The 22434-nt window shown below is 55.2% G+C and overlaps 2 protein-coding genes across 3 annotated transcripts; one reads left to right on the top strand and one right to left on the bottom strand.

Moving 5' to 3' along the window:
* Positions 1-581: 581 nt before the first annotated feature.
* On the bottom strand, positions 582-17957 carry SEZ6L2 (seizure related 6 homolog like 2). 2 transcript variants are annotated; one of them, XM_019754688.3, is made up of 18 exons: positions 17330-17955; positions 16306-16437; positions 15335-15634; positions 14848-14981; positions 14370-14571; positions 10228-10413; positions 9420-9588; positions 8866-9029; positions 6617-6817; positions 6040-6178; positions 5204-5400; positions 4894-5088; positions 2927-3118; positions 2652-2843; positions 2095-2133; positions 1832-1949; positions 1611-1707; positions 582-1143 (listed from the first exon to the last, which is right to left on the bottom strand). In XM_019754688.3, exons 1-18 carry the CDS (start codon positions 17406-17408, stop codon positions 1114-1116), a joined length of 2766 nt encoding a protein of 921 aa, XP_019610247.1. In that variant the 5' UTR covers positions 17409-17955; the 3' UTR covers positions 582-1113. The 2 variants fall into 2 exon arrangements, with proteins under 2 accessions (XP_019610247.1, XP_019610248.1); XM_019754689.3 differs by lacking the exon at positions 2095-2133 and having other exon boundaries at positions 17330-17957.
* An 867-nt stretch (positions 17958-18824) lies between these two features.
* ASPHD1 (aspartate beta-hydroxylase domain containing 1) lies at positions 18825-22418 on the top strand. Its single transcript, XM_019754690.3, has 3 exons — positions 18825-20336; positions 21522-21635; positions 22162-22418. The coding sequence occupies exons 1-3, from the start codon at positions 19499-19501 to the stop codon at positions 22269-22271; spliced, it is 1062 nt and encodes a 353-aa protein (XP_019610249.3). The 5' UTR covers positions 18825-19498; the 3' UTR covers positions 22272-22418.
* The last annotated feature ends 16 nt before the right edge of the window (positions 22419-22434 follow it).

Raw genomic sequence — 22434 nt, 5'->3', positions numbered from 1 at the left:
ATTAAGTTCAATTAACATGGAGAAAAACTGTTTAGACAAACAGGCTCTACATTCCTTATAATGTTCAAAAGTAGATAAAGTAGAAAAGGACATTTACAGGATACAAAACAAGCTCATTGTTTAGGAAATGCTACAAATATGACCAATACTTGGTAAACCTGTAAAAGCGGATACGCCAAAATGCCAAAAAGACTTGGGGGTGGGGGAATGGTACACTTGGATAGATAGAAAAATTCTTAAAAGGGGGTTGAATTTTAGGTAAACTGGTCATGAAACAAAGTGAGAGCTGTTGGCCTTCTGCCAAACGATGAGGGAGAAGTGGTGGCTATCTCCCGGCTGGAAGAGCCTAGAAACGTTAAGCCCAGTAGAGAGAGAGCTGAGGCCCAAAGGTGCTTTTTGCAACAGAGGCCGACCCCAAAGCCAGGCTTTTGGACCCTTTGACGTTGTCTTGGGCCTGCTCTTAGATTTCCGTCTTTTTTTTCCAACTTGTGCTCCTTTCCCAAGCCCTCTCTCCAGAGAGGCCACCACCACCATCTCCAACCCCGTAACCCACCTTCCCACACCCCACCAGCCCAGTTACAAATGGTGATTTTCTGTTTATTGCTCAAAAACAAAAATCCAGAAGCAAAAGTGAAGAAATTGTAGGTTGGGGAGATGGCAGAAAGGGGGTGGGGCCTTGTCCCGGCCTCCCGTTCATCCCTTTTCTTCTGATCCTCCCAGGCCCAGGGGTTAGGCCGGGGGCCAGGGCACAGGGGAAGGGCAGAGCCTTTGTGGCCGAGAGAACAGCAGAGCTCTCCGGGGCAGTCCTTGTGGGGGTACCCTGGGCTGGAGGGCCCCCAGGAGTCGCAGGGGAGCTGAGTTCCTCTGCCAGAGTCCAAAAGCCAGGAGGGTGGGGTGGGGTAGGCCCTTTGTTTGGCAACTGAGAAGACGAGGCTTTGGGCCGCAGGATGCTGGTTTATTTACTGTGGGGTCCCCAGGGCCATCAGAGCCCCCTTGTGGGACCGGGAGACTATTTACACAGCAGGGGGAAAGGAGCTCAGACCAGGTCCTGGACTCCTCCCTGCCCAGACTGAGGAGGGGAGGAGCGTCTTGCGTCCTGCAGCGTCTTGGGGTTCAGATGGAAACTTCATACTCCCGTGTATCCTGGAGATGGAGAGATGGGATCAGTTGCTGGAGTGGGAGGAGGGTGGAGGAAGCAGCAGAATGGGAGAGGCCACAAGGAAGGGGAAAGCCCCTGGATTTTTAAAGTAATGTCACTGGTGGTTTGGGGGCAAAGGGGTGGGAATGGGGCTGAATCTGGCCAATGGCTATGTTTGGTTCATCCTCTAGTATCTTAAAAATCCCATAAAAATCTAAATTTCTGGACTGTCTTGAACAATCTGGCAACTGGGCCGGTTTCCACTACGGGCTCGCTGAGACACACATTCTCCAATTAGCCACAGTCCCCACTGTTCCCTACTATCACCTGTCTTGCTTTGTTCACTGATGTGACCGTGTCGGCAGCTGAGTTTGGAATTCCCAAGAGAGAGATTACCGAGACCCTGAGAGAAGGTTATGGAGTCCTAAGGGAGCTGAGAGAGGTGGCACTCCAGGGGCAGGGAAGGACTCACCCCAGCTTCATACAGTGGATTGCTGAAGTCTGACTCCACGGTGATGGGGCTGTACGAATGGGAGCCAGAGAAGCCGAAGAGGGATTTTCCCTGCAGCCTGGCAACGGGAGGACAGAGAGAGGCTTGTGGAGAGGTGAGCCCCAAACCCGCTCTCCCAGGCTTCTGCGCCACGAGGCTGGAGGTCTGCCCTGGCCAGCGGCGCCCAAGGACACAGTACTTACTTGGTGTAGTATATGTAAACGCCACTGCCGAGGATAATGACCAGGCCGAGGGGCAGCAGGATGGCCAAGGCCAGGTTCCCACCCTCCAGCTGCCGGGACGGGTCTGTGGTCTGGGTCACTGCAGGGGGAAGAGAGGCCAGTGAGCTGGGGCACGGCCCTGAGCCCTGGGCCTCACCCCTCTGGGGCCAGGCCTCTGGCCCCCAGCCTCTGCCTTGCCCTCCCGACTCGGCCAGGCCTGGGTCTCCACCTGCGTCCTCACTGACCTTCCAGTTTTCGGTTGTCCTGGAGCTCCTCATAGGCCACTGCAGGGAGAGGAGGGGGAGGGGATGGGGTCTGAGCCAGGGAGGGAAGGAGGCTGGGTGGAGGGCCGGGAGCCCAGTGGGGCTGGGCTGGACAGCCTGGTTCTCTCTGCCCTCTGCTCAACCTAAACCTTATCCTTCCCTGGGTGGGGGTGGGGGAGGAGGAGTCAGGGTGGGGCCTTCTTTCTCCTCCTGCAGATCCCTAAAAGTTCGGGGTTTCTAACTCCGGGCAGTCTAAACCAATCAGGTCTGTAGAATTTATCTAAAACAAGGAAACTGACACCTATCCAGAGGGCAAAGGACTTCGAAACCCAAGCCCCTTCTACTACATCCCTTAGGGTAATTCCATGACCTTGAACTTCCTGAGGACTTCCAGGTGTACCATGAGGATGGGGGCCCACAGGAAGTGAAAGGGGAGCTCGGCAGGGTTACCATTGGTCTCAAATTTGCTACCTGACTTTCTCAGCCCTGTCACTCCCCAGACACTGCTGTGCCCCCTCCTGCCCGGTCTGCCCAGGCACCTTTGCAGAGTGGGGGTTGGCTGGTCCACTGTGAGGGGTGGCCGGGCACACAGGTGATGGTGACCTCGCCGATGAGCTCAAAGCCCTCATAGCAGAAGAAGCGCAGAGACTCGCCCGCCTGGTAGTGATGCTTGTACAATGTCTGGTAGCCATTCTCTGGTACCCCGGGGTTCAGGCATGGCTCGTACTTCACTGCAGGGAATGTGTCAGTCATGTGCCACCTGTGCTGCTGAGCAGGCCACCCAGCCGCCCTTCCCCGGGGTCCCCAGACTCACAGGCGCATTTGGGGACCCGGTCGCTCCACTTGGGTGTCCCAGTATCTCGGCTGTAGCAGGTGAGGACGGCTGCCCCCTCTAGGCTGTACCCTGGCAGACAGCGGTACTGGACATGGGAGCCCACAGGGAAGCCAGCGTCCGAGGTGGTACGGTGCCCATTGGTGATTTCACCAGGGTCGGCACACGTCATGACTGTTGGCAGGCAGGCAAGGTCAGGGGGAGCTGAGCCTTAAGAGACCTCCCAGAAGCTCTCCCAGAATCCCCACTCTCCCACTATGTCCTCAGAATGAAGGGAGCAGGAGCTGGGGAAACTTAAAATCCAGTGCATTTTATATTTCAGAGTTCTTTGGGGAAACAGTGATTGGGGCAACCCAGGCCCCATTCTAGAGCGAAATTTTAAATACTTAACCAGCGTACCAGAGCACACTGGTCACCAGCAGAACAGCAGCTGCCCTCTTTTAGAGGGGCCCAGCCCCCCTGCTCCCCTCCTTTCTGTCATTCCCAGCCCATTCTGCTCACTAACAGTGCCTGCCCAGCCCCTGCAGGTGTTGGAGTTTACAACCTTGTGGACGAGTCACAAGCAAAGCCATTTCTTGTAGGTAGACTTGTGCAAGGCACCCCGCTAAAAGTTTTACAAACATGGTATCATATACCCTGATGACCCCAAGGGGTCAATGTCACTGTTATTTGCCTTGGGTCCCAGGGCTCAGAGCAGTCAAATGACTGGCCCACAGTCACTCAGAGTGGCAGAGCTGGACCCACTCAGGATCACAGCCACAGAGGACTGGCTGAGAGTCAGAGATTTGGGTCTCAGTTGCAGGCTCAGTGTGCCTCTTTGAGCAGGCTCCCTCCTGTCCCCTCTGGGCCCCACCTCCATCCCTTCCTGTCCCTGCCTCTGTCCTGTCTGGGTTCCAGACTGGACAGCCTATGAATCCTCCCAGAGATGGGGAACTGTGTCACCTAGAAAGCTTTCCTTGTGTCCAACCCAAATCTGGCTTCCCAAAACCTATGCTCACCAGCTGCGCCATTTCCCCAGGGGCCAGTGGAAGAAGACCTGCCATCCCATAGCCTTGTAGCAGGCTCCCCCAAGCTGGGAGAACGTGACAAGATGCCACCCCTTTCTGCTCTTCTAAAAGATAAAACCTCTTTTAAATATCACCTCTTCTATGAAATCTCCTGCCGCCTCTCTGAAACAATATTCCCACAGCCCTTCTTTATACTTAGAGCAGCTACTACTCACTATTTACACGCACCAAGAGCTCTGTGAAAAACTCATTGGCTCCTCACCGCTCCCCACCCCCCATCCTACTTCACCGATGAGGCAGCCACGGCTCAGATGTGTTAAGTACCTTCCTGTGGTTACCACTCCGTAATATCCTGAGTTGTTTAACTATCTGTCCCCCTCCCAGGCTGTGCTCCGTCAGCGAATGGAGGGGCCCCAGTCCCTTTGCATAACCCCAACCTCAACCTAGCACGGGGCGTCAATGACTGCCCAGGCTCTAGAAAAAGTGACTCCCCGTAATGTCGAGGATTGGGGACCGAGAGACTGGCGCGGACCAAGAACAGAAAGAGCGCCGCGAGGAGTTGATGGGGCGGGGCCGGGAGGGGTGGAACTCAGACGGGGCAGAGTCGGGGCCACGATATGAGGCGGGACCCAGAAGAAACTGGGTCAGAGCCCAGAACAGTGCAAGAGAGAGGGACGCAGCCTTGAGAAGATGAGAGTGAGGCGCAGAGGGGACAGTTTTGGGGCACCCAGGAGCAAAGCAGTGGAACCCCGCCTGGGGGCGGGGCCTGAGGAAGATCCCGGCGGACCCAGAGCGAAGCGGTGGAACCAGGACAGGACAGGGGCGGGACAAGAAGAGACGGAGGCGGGGCGCAGAGGGAAATGGGCGGGGTCCAAGCGAGCGGCGCTACCCAGAAGGGCAGAGGCGGAGCCACGAGAGGATTGGGACTGGGCCTCGGCTCACTCTTTTGGCAGGCGGGCGGCGCTGCGCTCCAGGACAGGTCCCACTGGCAGGTGAGAATGTCGGAGCCGAGCAGCTCGTAGCCTGGCTCGCACTGGTAAGTAAGCACCGTGCCCCGGATCAGGTCCCCATGGGAAGCCGTCCTCCAGCCCCACTCCGGAGGGGGCAGCTCGGGGCACGTGTCGTTCCTCGGGACCTCTGCAGGGGAGAGACAGCGAGTTGGGAGGCTGTCCGACTCAGGACGCCCTTCTTCCTCCTCGGAGCTCTGTCCTGCCAGCACCCCTGCCCATCTAGGGACCCTAGGCCTCAGTACCTTTGAAGTGCAACACGAAGCCCTGGCCAAGGCCCGGGTTGGGGGGCCCGGGCGGTGCCTGGAACTGCAGGGTGAGGTCGGGCCCAGTTGAGAGGAGCCGGCGACGCGGTTGAGGTCCCCGCAGCTGGGCCAGGACGCGGGCGCTGGGACCGTCCCCATCAAACAGTGTCAGCATGTCCCCTTCGCGCACATTCAAGCTGCAGGGAGTAGGACCAGATATGGCGGCTGGGCCATGATCCGGCTCGGCCCAATCCCTAACTCCATTCATTCGTAACCCCGCCTACTCTCCAGCGCCCTCCACACCCCCCTACCCTATGCTAGTCTCTCCAGGTTCCACTAGTTCTGTGGCCCCTGCCTAACTCTAGGCCCCGCCTGAGGACCTGCTTTTTGGCCACACCCACCTCTGGTTCTGTCCAATCACGTGACCACCTCATACCAACTCAGCTCACTGGATTCTCCCCACACCTACTTTACGTGCTGGTGATGATGCAACAGCTTGGGTCTAGGTCTCTGAAAATCGGTCCAGAGGTGCTCTAATAAGCAGCCAGAGTGACACCAGGCTAGGGCCCCTTTTTCACAATAGCCCCCGAGGAAGGCTGCATTACCCCATTTACTTGTCCAAGGCTACCTGGCTAATAAGTGATTTGTACCTAAGTCCACCTGACAACCCACACCCCCATCCTGAACCTTCAGTCTCCTCTTTCATCAGACTGGATATTCACCGAATCTTATGTAACCGCGTGAGCCAACCAGGCTCACAATGCAGGCTGTTGTGTAGTGGTACCACACTTTACTGGACCCATACCCATCGCACCCTCTACGGCACCCAAACGTACATCTCAACTTGGAGCAAGATGCGCTTCTCTTCCTGGACGTGTAGGCCCCACACGCAGTCCTGGCCTGGGCTGTAGCTCTGGGGCCAGTCGGGTGAGAGGACCACACCTGCTGGCTCTGACAGCTCCCCTCCACACATGGCTAGAGTAGAAGGGGTGTTGGATTCGGGACCCAGGTGAACATGCAGTCTCCATTTAGCCACAGTCCTCACCACTCCCAACTGTCTGCACCAGACTGTCTCCCAGTCCCTTACCCACCAGTTCCTTGCCACCCCTAGTCCTACTGTGCCCAATCCCCAACCCTGCTCTTAATTAGCCCCGCCCACTTTCCACCCAATCCCTGCCTTAGCCCAACTACACTTCTAGCTCTTGGAGACACTTAGGTTTTGACCCTTGAATTCTGTAACAAGTCCACCAATTATTTAGCTAAGAAAACGGACACTCTGAAAGGGGCAGGCATTAACCCAAGGCCTGGGTTTATGAGGTTTGGATATGCAGGTCTCCTTGAATGACTTTCCTAGGATTCCCAACCCAGCAGGGTCTGGAGACTGTAGGACTTGGGGGGATATGGAGGGCTCACCCTTGCAGGCAGGTTCTGTGTCGTTCCAGTGGGGTTCTGTGGGATCCACACATTCGATGGCATTGGGAGGGCCCGGGGGCTCCAAGGCATATCCTGGGAGGCACGAGAAGGTAGCCAGAGCCCCTGGGTGGTACTCAGGGTCTGTAGTGGTGACGTTGCCATGTGCCAGGAAGGGGGCGAAGCAGCGGTCTTCTTCAAAAGCTACAGAGGAGTCAGTCACAGATATGAAGCATTAGGATTGGCCTCGAGGGGTCTCAAACTGGGGACCTTGGGCTGAATTCAAGTGTTGTTCGGTTACTCAGTGGGCCGTTTAAAACGGAATGCCCTTGGACTTTGCTTTCACTCTCCAGTTTGCCCATAACCCTAACACTCCTCATTCACAGATGATGCAGCTGAGGTCCACAGACAAAAAGCCACTTGCCCAATGTCACACAGTAGGGCAGTGGCAGACCCATATCTCAAACCCAGATTGCTTGATTCCCACCCAGAAATACTTGGCTCTGGAAACTGCAAAGGAGTTGGGTGGGGGGCGTGCTTTTGGAGAACTGTCTCATGTAGGTGCGTTCTCCCCTCAAAAATAACAGTTATGTTCTGATAATGCCTGATTCTTTGGGCTAGAATCCAAAAGTGCACCTAACACAACAGCTGGGGTTTGACTTTGGGCTATGTCAGCCAAAATGAACATTTGTAGAACATTTCTGTTTTGGCCCATCTGATCATCCCTTAGCTGCAAAACTACCTGTGAGGTAGATTCAGGTGCCGGTGATACAGGAGGACTCTGAAGTTCATGGAGCATCAGTGGCCCACAACTATGGAGGCAGGCCCTACACCTTGGAATTCTCTTTGCATTCTCAGCATCTAACATGCGATTTATCTTTCAGATTCACTGCCTCTTTCAAAGCAGGTGTCATGACAAGGTGTCATGTCCAAATCCCACACGTCCGTCAGGGCCCAGTGCCAATTCCATTTGTCCCTTGATTCATACCAGGAACCAACCCCTCCCGTCTCTGAGCATTTCCCTTTCTTTGTCTCTTTCCTGCTACTGTTTGCACAAATCCTCTGCTCCAGCCACACTGAAATTCTGTTTCCCAAACATAGTGAGCTTTTCTCTACCTCTTTATCATTGCTCGCACTGTTCCCTTCTCCTGAAATGCTAATTCCTAATTGTGGGGACAGAGTCCCAGAGAGCAATTTCCAGGTTCTCGGCCTCACATGGAAAGGTGCTGGTGCATGTAGTAGGTGGTCATCAGCTGTGACTAGTTGGCCATCAGCTGTAACCAGTTACCCATTGGCCACTGATATAACTGCCGTAGCTATGCTAGCAAGTGTGGATTGTGGATTGCGGATTGCAGAGTGGCGGATTGCAGTTAGCAAGTGAGGTGGGTTGGCAGAGAAGTGGACGGCAGGTTGCGGATCGTGTGGCTCCTGCCTCCTGTGTCTCCAACCCAGCCGCCAGCGAGAATATAGTGGTATGACTCCCCTATCTATGGCTCCATGGGTGTTCCTTTTTGGCCTCACCGTATCCTGCATTCTTGTGCGGGGAGCGGGACCAGAGACCCCACATGACATCCTGCATGACACTAATCTTCCTCTTTTAAAATTCTCTGTCCTGTAAAGCCCAGCTCAAATGCTGCTTCTTCCTGGATCACTGACCTCCTTGTTTTGACCTGTCTGCCCTCGTCCAGCAGGTCAGAGCATGACTCTTCATTTTGGCACACACAGCTCCCCCACTTCTAGTCCAGGTGGGCTTCAGGTGGGACCAACTAGTGATGGACCTGCCCAACACACCATCACCTGCCCCTCGCGACAGTGATTGGCTCAGGCACAGGCACGTGACCTAACCCAGGGCGATGAGAGCATTTCCTGGCATTGGCTGAAGCTCTTAGAAAAGCAGTATGCGGTCTCTCTTCCTGATGGAGTTCCTAAGTGGATGGTATGTCAGTCTGAACCGCTAAGCCCACCACTGACTGCGAGTGCCTGAGCATGAAGCCAACACAGAGGAAAGAAATGAGAGATTAAGGTAAGTGGTCCCTTGGCTGGATACCGGGATCCAGCCATACATGAAGCTTCAGGAGAAAAGACCACCTCAGGGAATTGGAAGGGGTCCATAGGATGGGGTGGGGAGGCAAGCCAGGGTTCAGGGATCCAAACACGGAGATGAGCAGGGACAGAGTATGCATGTGACTACATCTGGGCATCGAGAAGAGGGGAAGGAGCAGGAGCTGGGGCCCCAAGGGGAGGACAGTTACCTTCAAACTGGAGGCTTAGCAACAGGGGATTGGCAGGTGTCTCTGAAAGCAGTTCCACGTACAGGGACTGGGCGTCACTGATGAGACCCCGCTCTGGGACGTCGTCCATGTCAGAGTCATAGATCACTGGGGACAGGGGACTGCCCCCTGAGCGCACCATCAGCCTGGGATGGGCAGAAGAGTGGCCGGGAGCTCAGTGCCCCCTCTGAAACTGCCTCACCTCTTGCCTGCTCTCCTAACTTATCTCCATAGCTGTTATTTTCAAACACGTCGTTTTCTAAGCCTTTACACATTTTATCTTGTTTAATTCTCACAAGAACCCATGAGTCAGATACTATTATTATCTCACGTTGTATAGATGAGGAAACTGAGGCACAGAGAGGTTAAGTGATTTGTCTAAGTTTGCACAGCTCTGCTGCCTAAGAAAGGGGAAAGACTAATCTGTGCTTGACACAGATCCCAACCGAGACCCACCCCAGGTCTGCCTGACTTCCCACAGCAGCCTCCCTATTTCATGGAGGTGGGGACCTTTGACCCAAGGCCCAGACCCTCACCGGTCATTGTCCTCATCCAGTGAGACCCTCTCGAAGTGCAGGTGCAGCCGGCGTCCCTCAGCTGCTTCAATGACCCAACGGCAAGTGAGGTTGGGCCCTGCAGCTCCCCCAGGCTCAGGGGAGACAATGCGACCCAGTGTGGCGTTGTGGATGGTGCCACCACAGGAAGCTGTGGGCAGAGAAAGGGCAGGTTAGGGTGACTTGTCGTCCCATCTTCAGAGCTGTTGCATCCACACTTTTGCCTGGGATGGCCTCTGTCCCACAGGCTCACCCCAGAGGACAGGACCCTTTCTAAGCCACCCCCAGGTAGGCGTCCAGCCCTGGCATAGAAAAACCCCAGGGTGGACACCCCCAGGATGGAGATTCCACCAAAATGAAGACTCCCCAGATGTGGACACGCTGGGCTGGGGCTTTGTGAGGGATCCCCCAATGGAAGCCTTCAGGTGGAAAATCTTCAAGTTGGGACCCCAGGATGACGACTCTCCAGGATAGAGACCCTCCAGATATGGACCCCAAGAGTGGTTTCCTCTAGGATGGGGAGTCTCCAAAATAAGGTACCTCCAGAATGCTGACTCCTAAAATGGAAACCTTCCAGGTGGGACGTCCCCAATGGAAACCCCCCAATGATGGAAGCTCCAAGGATAGAGACCGTCAGTATAAAGAGCAGATGGAGACCCGGGATAGCAACTCTTCAGAGTAGAAACCCCTTCAAGGTGGGTGTTCCCCAAAGATGGAGACCCCCAAGATAGGACCCTTCTGATGGGGCTCTCAGGACAGAAGCTCTCCCCTATTATGGCAGTAGACTCACCCATGCAGCTGGGGGGTTCACTGCTCCAGGCTGGCCGGGTGCCATTGAGGCAGATGAGGGTCTCTTCACCCTGCAGCTGGTAACCTGAGTCACAGTGGAAGGTGGCAGAGCCCCCGGGGTGCAGGTCTGTCACGCTCACATCGCCATGGGCCGGCCGGGGAGGGAAGCCACAGCTCAGCAGGTAGGCTGGAGCAGGAAAAGCAGGCAGAAGGAGGCCTCACTTTCCATGCCACCCTCTCTCACCAGCCCCCCAGCACTTCCTCCTCTCTTTCCAGGATCCTTTAGGGCACAAACTGGCTCCATATTGGTGTCCCCACACGGGCACGTTGTCTCATGAAGAGGTGATTTCAACATCCCTTATCTCCTCTAATCTTTGTAATCTACCTATGTTGGCTGCCATTTGGTAGCTAAGGGACCTGAGACTCAAAGAAATTCTGGACCCTAGCACTCATTTGCTGTGTGACCTCAGGCAAATCAGTTGACTACTCTGAACTCCCTCCAGCTCTAATAGTAACAAATAGTATTTGCAGAGCTGGATTCAGCTTCCAAAGTGAGTTCGCACATGTGCTTTTGAGGTAATCAGAGAAAGACTGTGACCCATTTTCCAGATGCAGAAAATGAGGCTCCAGGCTGTTAAGTGCCTTAGAACATTTGGTCCCTTCTACACACTGGGCTCTCACTGAGGTGCACATGATTTTGTACCCGCAACTTCCAGCCACAGGAGCCAAATAAAACTCCTTCAGGAACTTTGACTATTTTGTCCTGAAAGACTTTCTCCCCACATGGATCCCCCAGTGCATGTGAAGAGCCAGTTTTCCCGCACGAACTGTTTTCTCTTCTCCTTTCTTGCTGTGCGAACTGTGTCCTCTCTCTCCCCGCACTGGCTGCTGGGAAGCTCGGAACCAGACTGAGCCTCATCCCTTAGCAACAAATCCTTGTCCATTCATATTCTGTTTTTTCAACTTTAATGAGCGTTACCTGGTACCATTTTTACCCCTTACTTATTCTATTTAATTTTGTTTGAATTCTTTTTTGAAAGCCTCCTGAATTTCTTATGGACTCCTAGGGGATAAAACGAATAAATAGAAAGTGACTTGGTCATAAGTGCTGGACTCTGAACTTGATCTTGACACAGCTCTGTGTTTGTTTCATCAAGAAGGGCTTCCGGCAGGAAGTACACCAAAGTTGGGTCTTGTAGGAGAGGCAGACTACAGTTAGCAGAGAGCTTGGGAGGTAAGAGCTTGCCTGGGCCTTTGCTTTCTCTGACTCTCTACCCCTGAGTGATTTTGTAAGAGAGCTGGTCTCTCCCTATATTCAAATTCAACAAGCATTTTCTTGGCAGGGTGGACACAGAGATGAAAAGACCCAGCCAGGCCTTGCTCTTTGGGTCCACCATCTACTGAGACATAAAAACAACCTTCTGGAATACAGTGATTTGAATAAATGTTAGCCTCTGGGATAGCTCTCCATGACCAACAGAATCAAGTCTGAATGCTTTAGACTGACATTCAAGTGCTACAGCTGGATTCTACCCAGCCTATCCAGTTCCAGTTCTCAGCACCTGCAATCCAGGTAGCCTATACAATGTAGTTTTGTGGCTCCTTATTGTCTCACCTCCATGTGTTTTTGGTTTTTTTCACACCATTTCCCCCATCTGCAAGGCCCTCTCCTGATTTCTCATCTTTCAAGGAGTAACTTAACTGCGACCTCTTCCAGGAAGTCCTCCTGACCCCTCCCCTCTCCAACAGAGTTAGCTGCTCTTTCTGCCTCTACACAATTCCACACATAATTTTATCATCACATTAACTGGTATCTATTGCCATTATGAGACTGAATCAGGCCTTATGCATTTTGTCTCCTAAAAGCCTGGCCTAGCTGATCGATTGATGCAGCCACCAGGCAGGGTGGAACAGTGCAAAGAGCACTGGATTTGGAGACGGGCAGACCTGAGTTCCAGTTCTAGCTCTATGACTTAGTAGGTATATGACCTTGAGCAGGTGACTTCATCTCTAGGCCTTCTCCCCTGGAAATGGCAATAGTAACCCTTATCATTGAGGGCTGGCAAAGCACCCAGCATGTAGAAAGCGCTCAGAAAATGTTCATCACACACCCGTGCCTCAGTGAATGAATGACGACCAGGATTCAGGGCCTGGGGTCTGACTTCTGACTCTGCAGTGCATTTGCAGGTAGCTGAGCATGCACACAACCTTTGAGTCTTTTTCTTCCTCTCAGACATGGAGCTGACAACCCACCCCCAGGGTTGCTGTGAGAAGCAAATGAAACAGCAGTTGCTGAACTTGGGGTTAGAAGGGATGGAACCTTCGGCCTTTCAGAGAAGCTAATGAGGCCACTCTGGACCAGGGGCCCCAGCTCGGGCAGATGGGGAAGGGTTTAAACAGGGCTTCGGTCCCGAAGGTGCCTGGAGAAGCCGCAAAGCAGGGAAGATGGATGCAGGTAATGAAGGCCAGTTTATGCAAGAGCCCTGCTCCCCCGAATGTTCTACTTATCCTAGAGTCCTATTTTCAATGCCCTAGGGAAATGGTTGCTGGAAGGTGGCATCAGGGAGTAATATTTGAGGTCCAGCCCTCTGCCTTGAGCCCTCAAGTAATGCCCTTGCTCCCCAACATCCAGGCCCTGGGCTCCCCAGGAATAGGCCTGGCGCTGGGCACCTCCATCTCGTACCTAGGAGTCCCTGGGGGCATGTTCTGAGCAGATGCCTCAGGGAGAGCTGGAGACTGTGTGAGGCAGGGATATAGGCTGTGTGTGTCCTAGGTGAGAGATCTGGGGTCAGCAGAGCTCACAGTGGGACAGGGGAGGCCAGGAGGTGATGTGAAGGGGACATTGGCTCACACAGTTCTCTCTGTTTCTCAGGCACATGGGAAGGCCCTTTGGAGAGACAGAGGTGTCTGGAAGGGGACGGGGGGCTGGGCCCCATGCCTCATGCACACATGTATGCTAGAACATAGTTGCACGGGGGAAAGGTTCCCCACATCACAGGCAGGTGTGGATGCACACACACACGTAGGTTGTGTGTGTGTGGAAGCACCTGTGTGCAGTCGTGCACAGATACACCCCCCTCTCTGCCCCCTGAAGCCAGCAGGATCTTTCTAGGTCACAAATCTCAGGCTGTCAGTATCCTGTTTAAAAAATTTTCAAAATGCGCACTCCACCCTTCCACCCCCCTGCTGGAAAAAGGAATCTGAACTCCTGACTGAAGCTGATAAAGCCCTTCATGATCTGAATCCAACCTACCTCCCGGTCCGGTCTCTCAGCCACTCTCCCTCTCTACTATTTTCTGTACGCTTTTCTTTACTGTTACATTACTGTAATAGCAATGACTGATATTTTTGAGCTCTCACTGTGTACCAGATGCTATTTTAAGCATTTGACATGTGCAAGTATTAACTCATTTGATCATCCTAATAATACCATGAGGTCCATATTAGGATCTCCATTTTTCAGATGAGACAATGAGGCCCAGATAGGTTAAGTAACTTGTCTCAGGTCACACAGCTAGGACAATTCTATCTTCCCTGCTGAATTACTTCAACTCCTTAAGGGTGGGGGTTATGTTGTTTCTACTCTCTGGGTCTTGGAATGTGCTTTTCCATCCATCTAGACATCTACTTTCCTCTTTCCCTCCCTCCCATCCTTCCCCTAGCTAACTCATCTTTCAGGTCTCAGCTTAGTCGTCACCTCCTCCGAGAAGGTGCCCCTATATTCCTGAGGAAAAATGTAGGTCCCTTTGAGATTGGCTCCTCCTGCCTGTATTTCCCCCATCAAAAGGATACGGGTCCTTATCTCACTTTAATTGTAATAATCCTGATTCCTCGGTTGTCTCTAGACCTCGATTCTGAGTTCCTTGAAGTCAGGTTTACATGTGGCTTGTTCATTCTTCTCCCTAAGGCTAACCCAGGGCCAATATGAAGGGGGCATTCGATAAACATTTGTTGAGTGACCTTGGATGTGTGCCACCCAAACACAGGTCTGTGAGCACGTGAGATACGTGCGTGTAGGTCTCCTCTGAGGGGGTCTGTCCGCAGGGTCCTAGTTAGGAGAAAAAGCCCCACCATCGCCCTGTGCTCAGATGTCCCCTGTGCCAGTGTGGCCTCTGCCCCTCCCGCATCCCCAGTACTCCTCACCCTGATAGTGGATTCGGAAGCCACCACTCCTGGCGACCCATGGGCTCTGGAAGTGCAGGAGCAGCCGGTTGGTTGGACTCCGAAGGACCTGGCCTTCTCCCAGCATAGAAGAGTTGGCTAGGAGTTGTGGGGCCAGGCCTGGGGACCCCCCACCAGCCAGCACCAGGAGTTCCTCTTCCCGAGACAAGTTCAGCATTTGCACCTAAAGAAGCGAGAGCCAGACCCACCAGGGCAAGTCAACCAGGGTGGGTGACGCTCTAAGTCCCCCCCCATCTTCCTTGGCCCTCGATGTGGCAGCCCAAACACCATGGTGACATTGGCCAAGTTGTAGGACTCCAGAGTAGTCTTTGTAATCATCGGGAAACAGGCCCTTTTGGGTTAGAAAACAAGTTATCTGGTTCCCGGGTCCAACGGGGCACCTCCAGGACCCAGAGGAAATGGCTCAAAGGTCTCACAATTACACGCTAAGTACACTTACCTGGATCTCAATGCCGTAGCCAGGGTAGACATGGATGCTATACGTGCAGTCCAGGGGTCCCGGGGGGCGGCTGCTCCCTACATCTGGGGACTCCACATGCCCTTCGCCCTCGGAGATGTTGTTGTTACACAGAACTAGAGAGAGATACGTGGCCAGGGTTGTGTGAATCCCTGGGTTCTTGCCTCCCAGCCATGCAACTCTGGGGGTCCCTCATCTGTCTTCTCCCCGTCACCCCTCACCGTCTGCTCCCTGTCCTCCCTGTGCCCCGAACTCCCTTCCCCAACTGTAATGTGAATGAAACAAATGGAACGGTACGTAGCAAGGGCATATAAATGCTAGCCTTCATTATTAAGCCAAAGCTCCTCTCCCACTGGTACCCAGACCCCTTCTTTCACACCTTCCTGGCAGCCTCTCCCCCATCCATATCTTCCTCCTTTCCCACATCCGTCCTCTTGGGCACGACCCCATCCCCTTTCAATCGCCTCACCTGGGCTGGTCACGGTGGTGGTGACAGTTGTCGTGGTGATGATGGTGGTGGTGGTCTCCTCCTCTCCTCCCTCAGGCCCGAGGGGCGGGCCTGGGGAGGCGGGGCCGGGAAGGGGTGGAGCCGTAGTTCCTGGGGGCGGGGTCAGCAGCTCTGGTGCGGTGGGGCCTGCCCCCCTACCCGCCTTAGGGGTTACCGCTGTAGTCAGAGGCCCTGTCCCTGGCTCAGTGGCCCGTGGCAGGGAGGGCGCTGCGAGAGTCTGGCCGGCTGGAGGGGTGGCTAGTGTGGGGTCTGGATCAGATCCTGGGACAGTGCAAGGGAAATCAGGGCACAGGAGGAGCAAATTGGTGGGGCCTGGGTGGGGAGCAGGGCTGAGGCAAACTGGGGGTTCCCCCACTGAACCCAAAAGACCTCCCCCACAAGGGGCAAGTCTCCCACCTCTGTCTTCCCCACCCAAACTCCCCACCTCCTCCCAAGGCTTCCACTGCCTAACAGCCCCCCCTTTCCTTCCCCCTCCACTTCTAGACACAGGTCCTTTCACTTTGACAGTCTCCTTGAGCCTCTCTCTCTGCCCCGCCCCCCCTTTAGATTTGACTCCTCCTGGGTACCTCTTTCTCTCTCGCCTGTTTTGCTATCTCTGGAACTCTTTATTTCTCTGATTAGTATTCTTAGCACTCTCTGATTTTATGATTCTAGATCTACTAGTGTCTGTATTTCTTTCTCTCTCTTTTGTTTCTCTCCCACTATTTTTCTGATTCTGGTTCTCTGAGTTTCCATCTGTCTTTCTCTCTGATTGTCTGTTTTTCTGTCTGACTCTGTTTCTTGGTCCTTCTATCTCTAGTTTTCTGTCTATGCCCAGTTTTGACTCTCTCGAACCATCTGTCTGTCTCCCTCTGAATTTCACTGGCCTGGCTCCCGTCTCCCTGAGTAAATGTCTCTCTCCCTCTGCCTCCATGCCGCTCTGGAAGCCTCACCCGGCAGGTAGCCCATCTCTGGGCCCCTCCTCAGCAGCGCCCCATGGAGCAGCTCAGCCAAGGCCTCCGAGGGGACCGTGGGGGTCTCACTTCCAGGCTCCGGCGGTGCCTCCTCCTCCTTCAGAGGCAGACCTAAGAGATGAAGTTGTGTGAGCCTTTCCATTGCCTCACACTCCTAGCGTCTCCAGAAAGATCTTTTCCAGAGCTCTTCCTCCCTCCTCAGTCAGCTGGGCCTGCAGGAGCTCAGAGGGTCTCAGGCTGGGCTGAGAGCCAAGATTGGAGGAGGGGCTCCCAGCAGCCCCCCACACTCCTACACTTTCCTCTCCCCCCCCCACCCCCCCGCCCCGCTGTGTGAGCCTTCAGTGAGCTCCTTGGCTCTCGTGAACCCTGGACAGCGCCAGCACCGCACAAGGGGAAACGGCTCTTTCTTCATTCTCCCCTCAGGGGTGCTGCCCCCACACCCCTGGTCTCTGTGGAGGGTCTGACAGCACCTCCCACCCCTTACTTCCGCAGTGCCCAGCTTTCTCTCAGGATTTCTGTCTCTGCAGTGTGGTGCTCTCTCTCTTTCTCTGCAGTCTCTCCCTGGAGTCTGGCTGGGGGTCAGAATGGGGGGCTGAATATCTGGTCTCTGAGCAGGGCCTCTGTTCATCTGTCTTTGTCCAAACGTCCGAGAGCATTTGTGTATGCAGAGCCTGGCATGTCTCCCAGCACCTCCATCTCCTACCCAGGTACTCTGCGTGCTTCTGCCGCCTCCACAGACATCCCCCCCAACTTCCCCAGCCCTCCTTCCTGGATTTAACCCCTGAGACGCTGCTAAAGCTCCCCTCACTAATTTCCCCACCTCCTCTATGTTGGGGGTTAGGGGATCCAGGTACAAGCTAGAAAACCCTGGCTTGCCCCTTCCCCAGCTGTGTCCCTCCCCTCCCCCAAGAGGTGGGAAGGCCCAGGATGTTCGGAGAAAGGAGCCTAAAGGACCCCGCTGGGGGCCTTCACGGGGCCCACCCCCACGCTCCCGTGTTCTTACCCTGAATCCAGGGGCAGCTCAGCAGAATTAGAAACAGCAGCTGGGGAGGCGGCGGCTGCTGGGCCCTGGGAGTCCCCATGACGACTCACACCGATTTCTCTTCTCTGTGCCTCTTAAATAATCTAGCTGTCACCTTTCCTCCCTCTCCTTCTATCTTTCCCTTTATTAGTATTATTTTTTCCTGCTAACAGTTAGCAAGGAAGACAATCTCTCTACCCCTTGGGATGGAGGGGCAGAATTGGGCTTGGGGTCGCCTGGAGCCCACCTCTCTTTGCCCAGTCTCCTCTGTTCTGTGCTCCGGGGTCTGTGGGAGAGGGGGCGCGGCTCCGGCTGCAGGGGGTGGAGCCGAGAGGGCCGAAGGGGTCGTGTCGCCTGGGTTACCCTCTTGCTCGGGTGCCTGGGTCCACCGAACTGGCTGGATCTCAAGCTGGGATCTAGCTGGGGAAAGGTAAGACAGCTTCCGGGGGCCTGGGGTGGGGTCGAGGACTGGGAAGATCCCTACTGGGCTCTAGCAGGGCTTGGCAGGGAGGGGAGGGGGTTGCGGAACCTAGAGAGCCGGAGCTCGGGCACTGGAGCTGCAGGAGGGAGAAGCTGAGAAAGGTGTCGAGCCCACGTCAGATCCTGGGGACGGGCGAAGGGAGGGGCCTGCGATTTATTTGGGGGCGGGCGGGGGGGGGGCGCGGTGGGAGGGAGGAGGAGGAAGTGCAGATGGAGGAAGGAGGGACTATATGAGCCAGTACCGTAATTCCTCACTCCCGCGGCCCCTAGGGGAGGCAAAGGAAACTCTTTGGTCCCAGCAGCAATTACGCCTGCCTCTCCCCGCCATTCCAGCAACATCTGGAATCTGAATCTCCTCTTCACAGGGCGCCGAGGGGCGGCACAGCTAGGTTCGCGCCTGCTCAGCCCCCCAAAATGCCCCTTGCCCACATCCAGACCCCCCCCCATGGGACTTCCCCTTCCTTTTTACAGAAGCTCATGTGGCTTTCCCCTGCTCTAGGAGAATGCAAGTTTCCACGTTTGTGAGAAGCCTAGGGAGTGACGGGCTGAGATCTGGAGAGGGGAGACCCCTCCTCTTACATACAACATGAGCCCGGCCCGCTGCCAGGGGGTTTCAACTTTGGTTTCCACCCCCCCCACCCCCCCACCCCGGCCTCTTCTCACAACGCCTCTGGAGAGGCCTTTTCAGCACCACCAGTGCGCGGACAGCTCTTCCCGGCCGGGCCCGAGTGGGCCCCGCCCCCGGCGCCGCGGGCAATTGGCTGCAGCCGCCTTCACTGTCAATCAGGCTCCAGCCTGGGCTGGCTCCTGTGAAAGGAGGAGTCACAGGCCGACCGGTCCGAGCATCTGCAGACCCACGGACCCGCCACGGCGTCTCTGTCCGCAGTCCGCGCGCTCGTCCCGCCCCTTGGTCTGCCCCGCCCCAGGCCCCGCCTCTTCTTTTCGCATTGCGGGGAGCCTGGAGGTTGGCATCTTGCCCCTTTGCGCCCCACGTGGCATCCCTTAGGGGTCCCGGGAAAGGGAAACCCAGAGACGACCCCTGCCCCCAACCCCCGGCAGAGTTGCCGCAGAGTTGGGCGGGGACGGGGGTAGCTAAGCTGAGGGGAGGGGGTGACGTCAGGGTGTGTGGGAGCCAAGGAAGGAGCGAGTGGAGTGTGGAGGGGAGAGACAGAGAGAGAACGAGAGAACGAGAACCCGTGGGTCGGGTCGAAGGAGAAGTGAGGGCAGAGAGGAGAGCGGGGGTAGGAGAGAGAGAAGCCGCTGCAGAGGACCGCTGGTTGCGGGTTCCCGGGGCTGAGGGTCCAGGTGGAGTAGAAACTGCTGCCGGGGGGGAAGCTAGAAGGAAAGGGGCAGGAGGAGAGAGACAGAGCGAGAGCGAAAAGAGGGGTGGGAGGTGGAGGGAAGAGGGAAGAAAGGAGAGGGAGACAGACGGTGGGGAAAGCAGAGGCAGAAGGTGAGAGAGGAAACCGCAGCAGGAGAAAGAAGCGAGGGGGAGGGTGAAAGAGGAAGAGGAGAGAGTTGGAGAAAGAAGAGATAGGAGAGAGAGGAAGAAGGAAAGAGAGGAACACGAGGGTTAAAGGTACATGAAGGAGGAGGGAAAGGGAGATACAGGGTGCACAGACCTCAGAAGGAGAGAGAAGCAAGAGTGGGGAGTTTGGAAGGGAAGGAGCCATGGAGAGAACCAGTGGGGAGCTGGGGAGCCAGGCGAGCTGGGGTCTGGAAGATGCCCCGGGCCTCTGGGCCATGGCCTCCCTGCCCCTCATGCCCGCATGGCCGTTGCCTCTGGCCTCCTCGGCCTTTACCCTGCTCCTGGGAGCCCTCACCTCCCTTTTCCTCTGGTACTGCTACCGCTTGGGCTCCCAAGATGTGCAGGCCCTGGGGGCTGGGAGTCGGGCTGGAGGTGATCGTGGGGAGCCTGGGGGATGCTCTGAGGCTGGCAGGCCAAGCCCAGGGAGCCCTGGGGAGTCTGGGGAAGGCCCCAGGGCAGAAGGCCTGGTGAGCCGTCGCCTGCGGGCCTACGCCAGGCGCTACTCCTGGGCAGGGATGGGGAGGGTGAGGCGGGCCGCTCAGGGGGGCCCATGCCCTGGGGGAGGGCCAGGGGTCCTGGGCATTCAGCGCCCAGGCCTGCTTTTCCTGCCAGACCTGCCCTCCGCCCCCTTTGTGCCACGGGATGCCCAGCGGCATGATGTGGAGCTCCTGGAGAGCAGCTTTCCTGCGATTCTGCGGGACTTTGGGGCTGTGAGCTGGGATTTCTCAGGGACGACCCCCCTGCCTCGGGGCTGGTCCCCACCTCTGGCCCCCGGGTGCTACCAGCTCCTGCTGTACCAAGCCGGCAGGTGCCAACCCAACAACTGCCGCCGGTGCCCCGGGGCCTATCGAGCACTGAGGGGGTTGCGGAGCTTCATGAGTGCCAACACCTTTGGCAATGCTGGCTTCTCCGTCCTCCTGCCGGGGGCCCGGCTTGAGGGCCGCTGTGGGCCCACTAATGCCAGGGTCAGATGCCATCTGGGTAAGTACATGTTGCCTGCTTCTCTTCTCTGCCACCAGATCTTTCTACACTGTGGTTCTGATCGTGCCTCTTCTCAGAAATCTTGCCCAGCCTGTTGCCCACAGAGCAGCCTTTCCTGAGCTTCAGTTACCTGCAAACCCTCTTCCTAAGCCTTGCCGAACTCATTTCCCACCTGCAGTTTCTTCATAGGGACTCCCCACACAGTTTTCCTTATTTAAAAGGAATCTTTATAGAACAATGCTAATCGATATTACTTGTCCTAAATAGAAAGTACTCATAAAAACAAATTTAAACTTAAAAAAAAAAGGCTTAAAAAATTCTAGCTAAATAGTCTCTGAGACGGAAATTCTCGTTTAGAAGGCAGCCATGTCAGTGGGGTCTTAGTGCTGTGGTTGCACCAAACTGAGATGTTCTTTGTGATGTTTTAAAGATTGAAAGAAAATGGAAAAGAAAAAAATTTTCTGGTGGTTATTTATTGCCACGACCTTGTTTTGCCTAAAATCATCTCTCGTGCTCCCGGGTGGACATGTCCTCCATTTCGAAGTGCCCTGGCCACCGAATCAAGCCACATCCTTCCTCTCCTCATCTCCCATCTGTTCCCTTCCTCCCATCCCCTCCCACCCTAAATCCTGAAGGCCTTCTGACTCATCCTGGCAGACACCACACTCACGCTGTACTCTTAACCTAAAATGTCTTTTCCCCTCATCATTTTATCCACTCCTGGAAAACTACTTAACCTTCAGAACTCATACTTGCAAGCTTCGCACCTTCTCTGGGATGTCTTATTATTCCGTCATTTGAAGGGGCTGCTCCGTTTTCTCACATTTAACTGCGGGGTCCTTGGGCCAGGGCAGTCATTCATTTTATACTCTGTAGGGAGAGAGGGCCCAGCACATAGTAGGTGTTTAAGTTAAATTGTCAGAAGCCCAGGAGGAGATGCCACTTCCTCTAGGAAACCTTCCCTTTCCTGGGAAACAGATTGGACCTTGCACTGCATGTCCTCTATCTCCTAGCCCTTCTTTCAGCCAGCGCTGTGTTATGACTATACTTGAGTCACCTCCCAGAGAGCAAGGAGGGACCACCATTGAACCTGGCATTGGAGGCCCTCAGCCTGCTTTCTGACTGAATGGGGTGGGCCCTTTTGACGGAGGCGGGAAGGTTGGATGCCTGGCTCTCTCTCCACAGGCCTGAAGATCCCCCCTGGCTGTGAGCTGGTGGTTGGGGGCGAGCCCCAGTGCTGGGCTGAGGGACACTGCCTGCTGGTGGACGACTCCTTCCTGCACACGGTGGCTCACAATGGTAAGGGGGGTGGGGCTCCTGCTCTGCTTGGGATGAAGGGCTGAGGTGAAGGGGACTAGATGAGAGGCTATAGGATCAGCTCAGGGCTTGGTGTCCCAGCGCCACTGTTTTCCAGCTACATGACCTTGAACAAGTCAGGTAACTTCTCCAATCACCTGTGAAATGGGGACACCGCCTTCTTGATGAGGTTACTGAAGGAGTAAATGAATGCAGGTGTGTAGGACGTGGTTAACAGCACAAGACCCTGGGCCTGGACCACCTGGGTTCCTGTCCTACCTCTGGCACTTATGAGCTCTGTGACCTTGGGCAAGTTATTTAACCTCTTTGTGCCTTGGTGACTTTGTCTAAAATAAGGATCATTATGGCACTACCTTATAGTTTGTTTTGATGATTAAGACTTCATGCATATGGGGGGGCACAGTGCTTGGCACTTGCTTACAAAGTGTTGGCTTCTATGCCTACTGGTGAGCACTCTGGCATATAAGGACTTAACGTCAGCGACTGTCTCCATCCCCATGTGCCCTAGGCTCCCCCGAAGATGGGCCTCGCGTGATCTTCATCGTGGACCTCTGGCACCCCAACGTGGCTGGGGCTGAGCGCCAGGCCCTCGACTTTGTCTTTGCACCAGACCTTTGACAGGGCTCCCTTCAGACATGGGGGCTGGAGAGATGCTGCATTCAGGTGCCCTGGGTGGTGGCCCGGCATCCGATGCAGGGGGTGGGGTGGGGCTGTGGCAGAACTGGCGGGTGAACACTGAAATACAGATCTTGTCTCCTCTCCGAATTCCTGACTACTTCCT

The sequence above is a fragment of the Rhinolophus sinicus genome, chromosome 10 (assembly GCF_057876585.1).
Source record: "Rhinolophus sinicus isolate RSI-liver-muscle chromosome 10, RSI-T2T, whole genome shotgun sequence".
NCBI lineage: Eukaryota > Metazoa > Chordata > Mammalia > Chiroptera > Rhinolophidae > Rhinolophus > Rhinolophus sinicus.
This window is presented reverse-complemented; position numbering and strand designations above follow the sequence as displayed.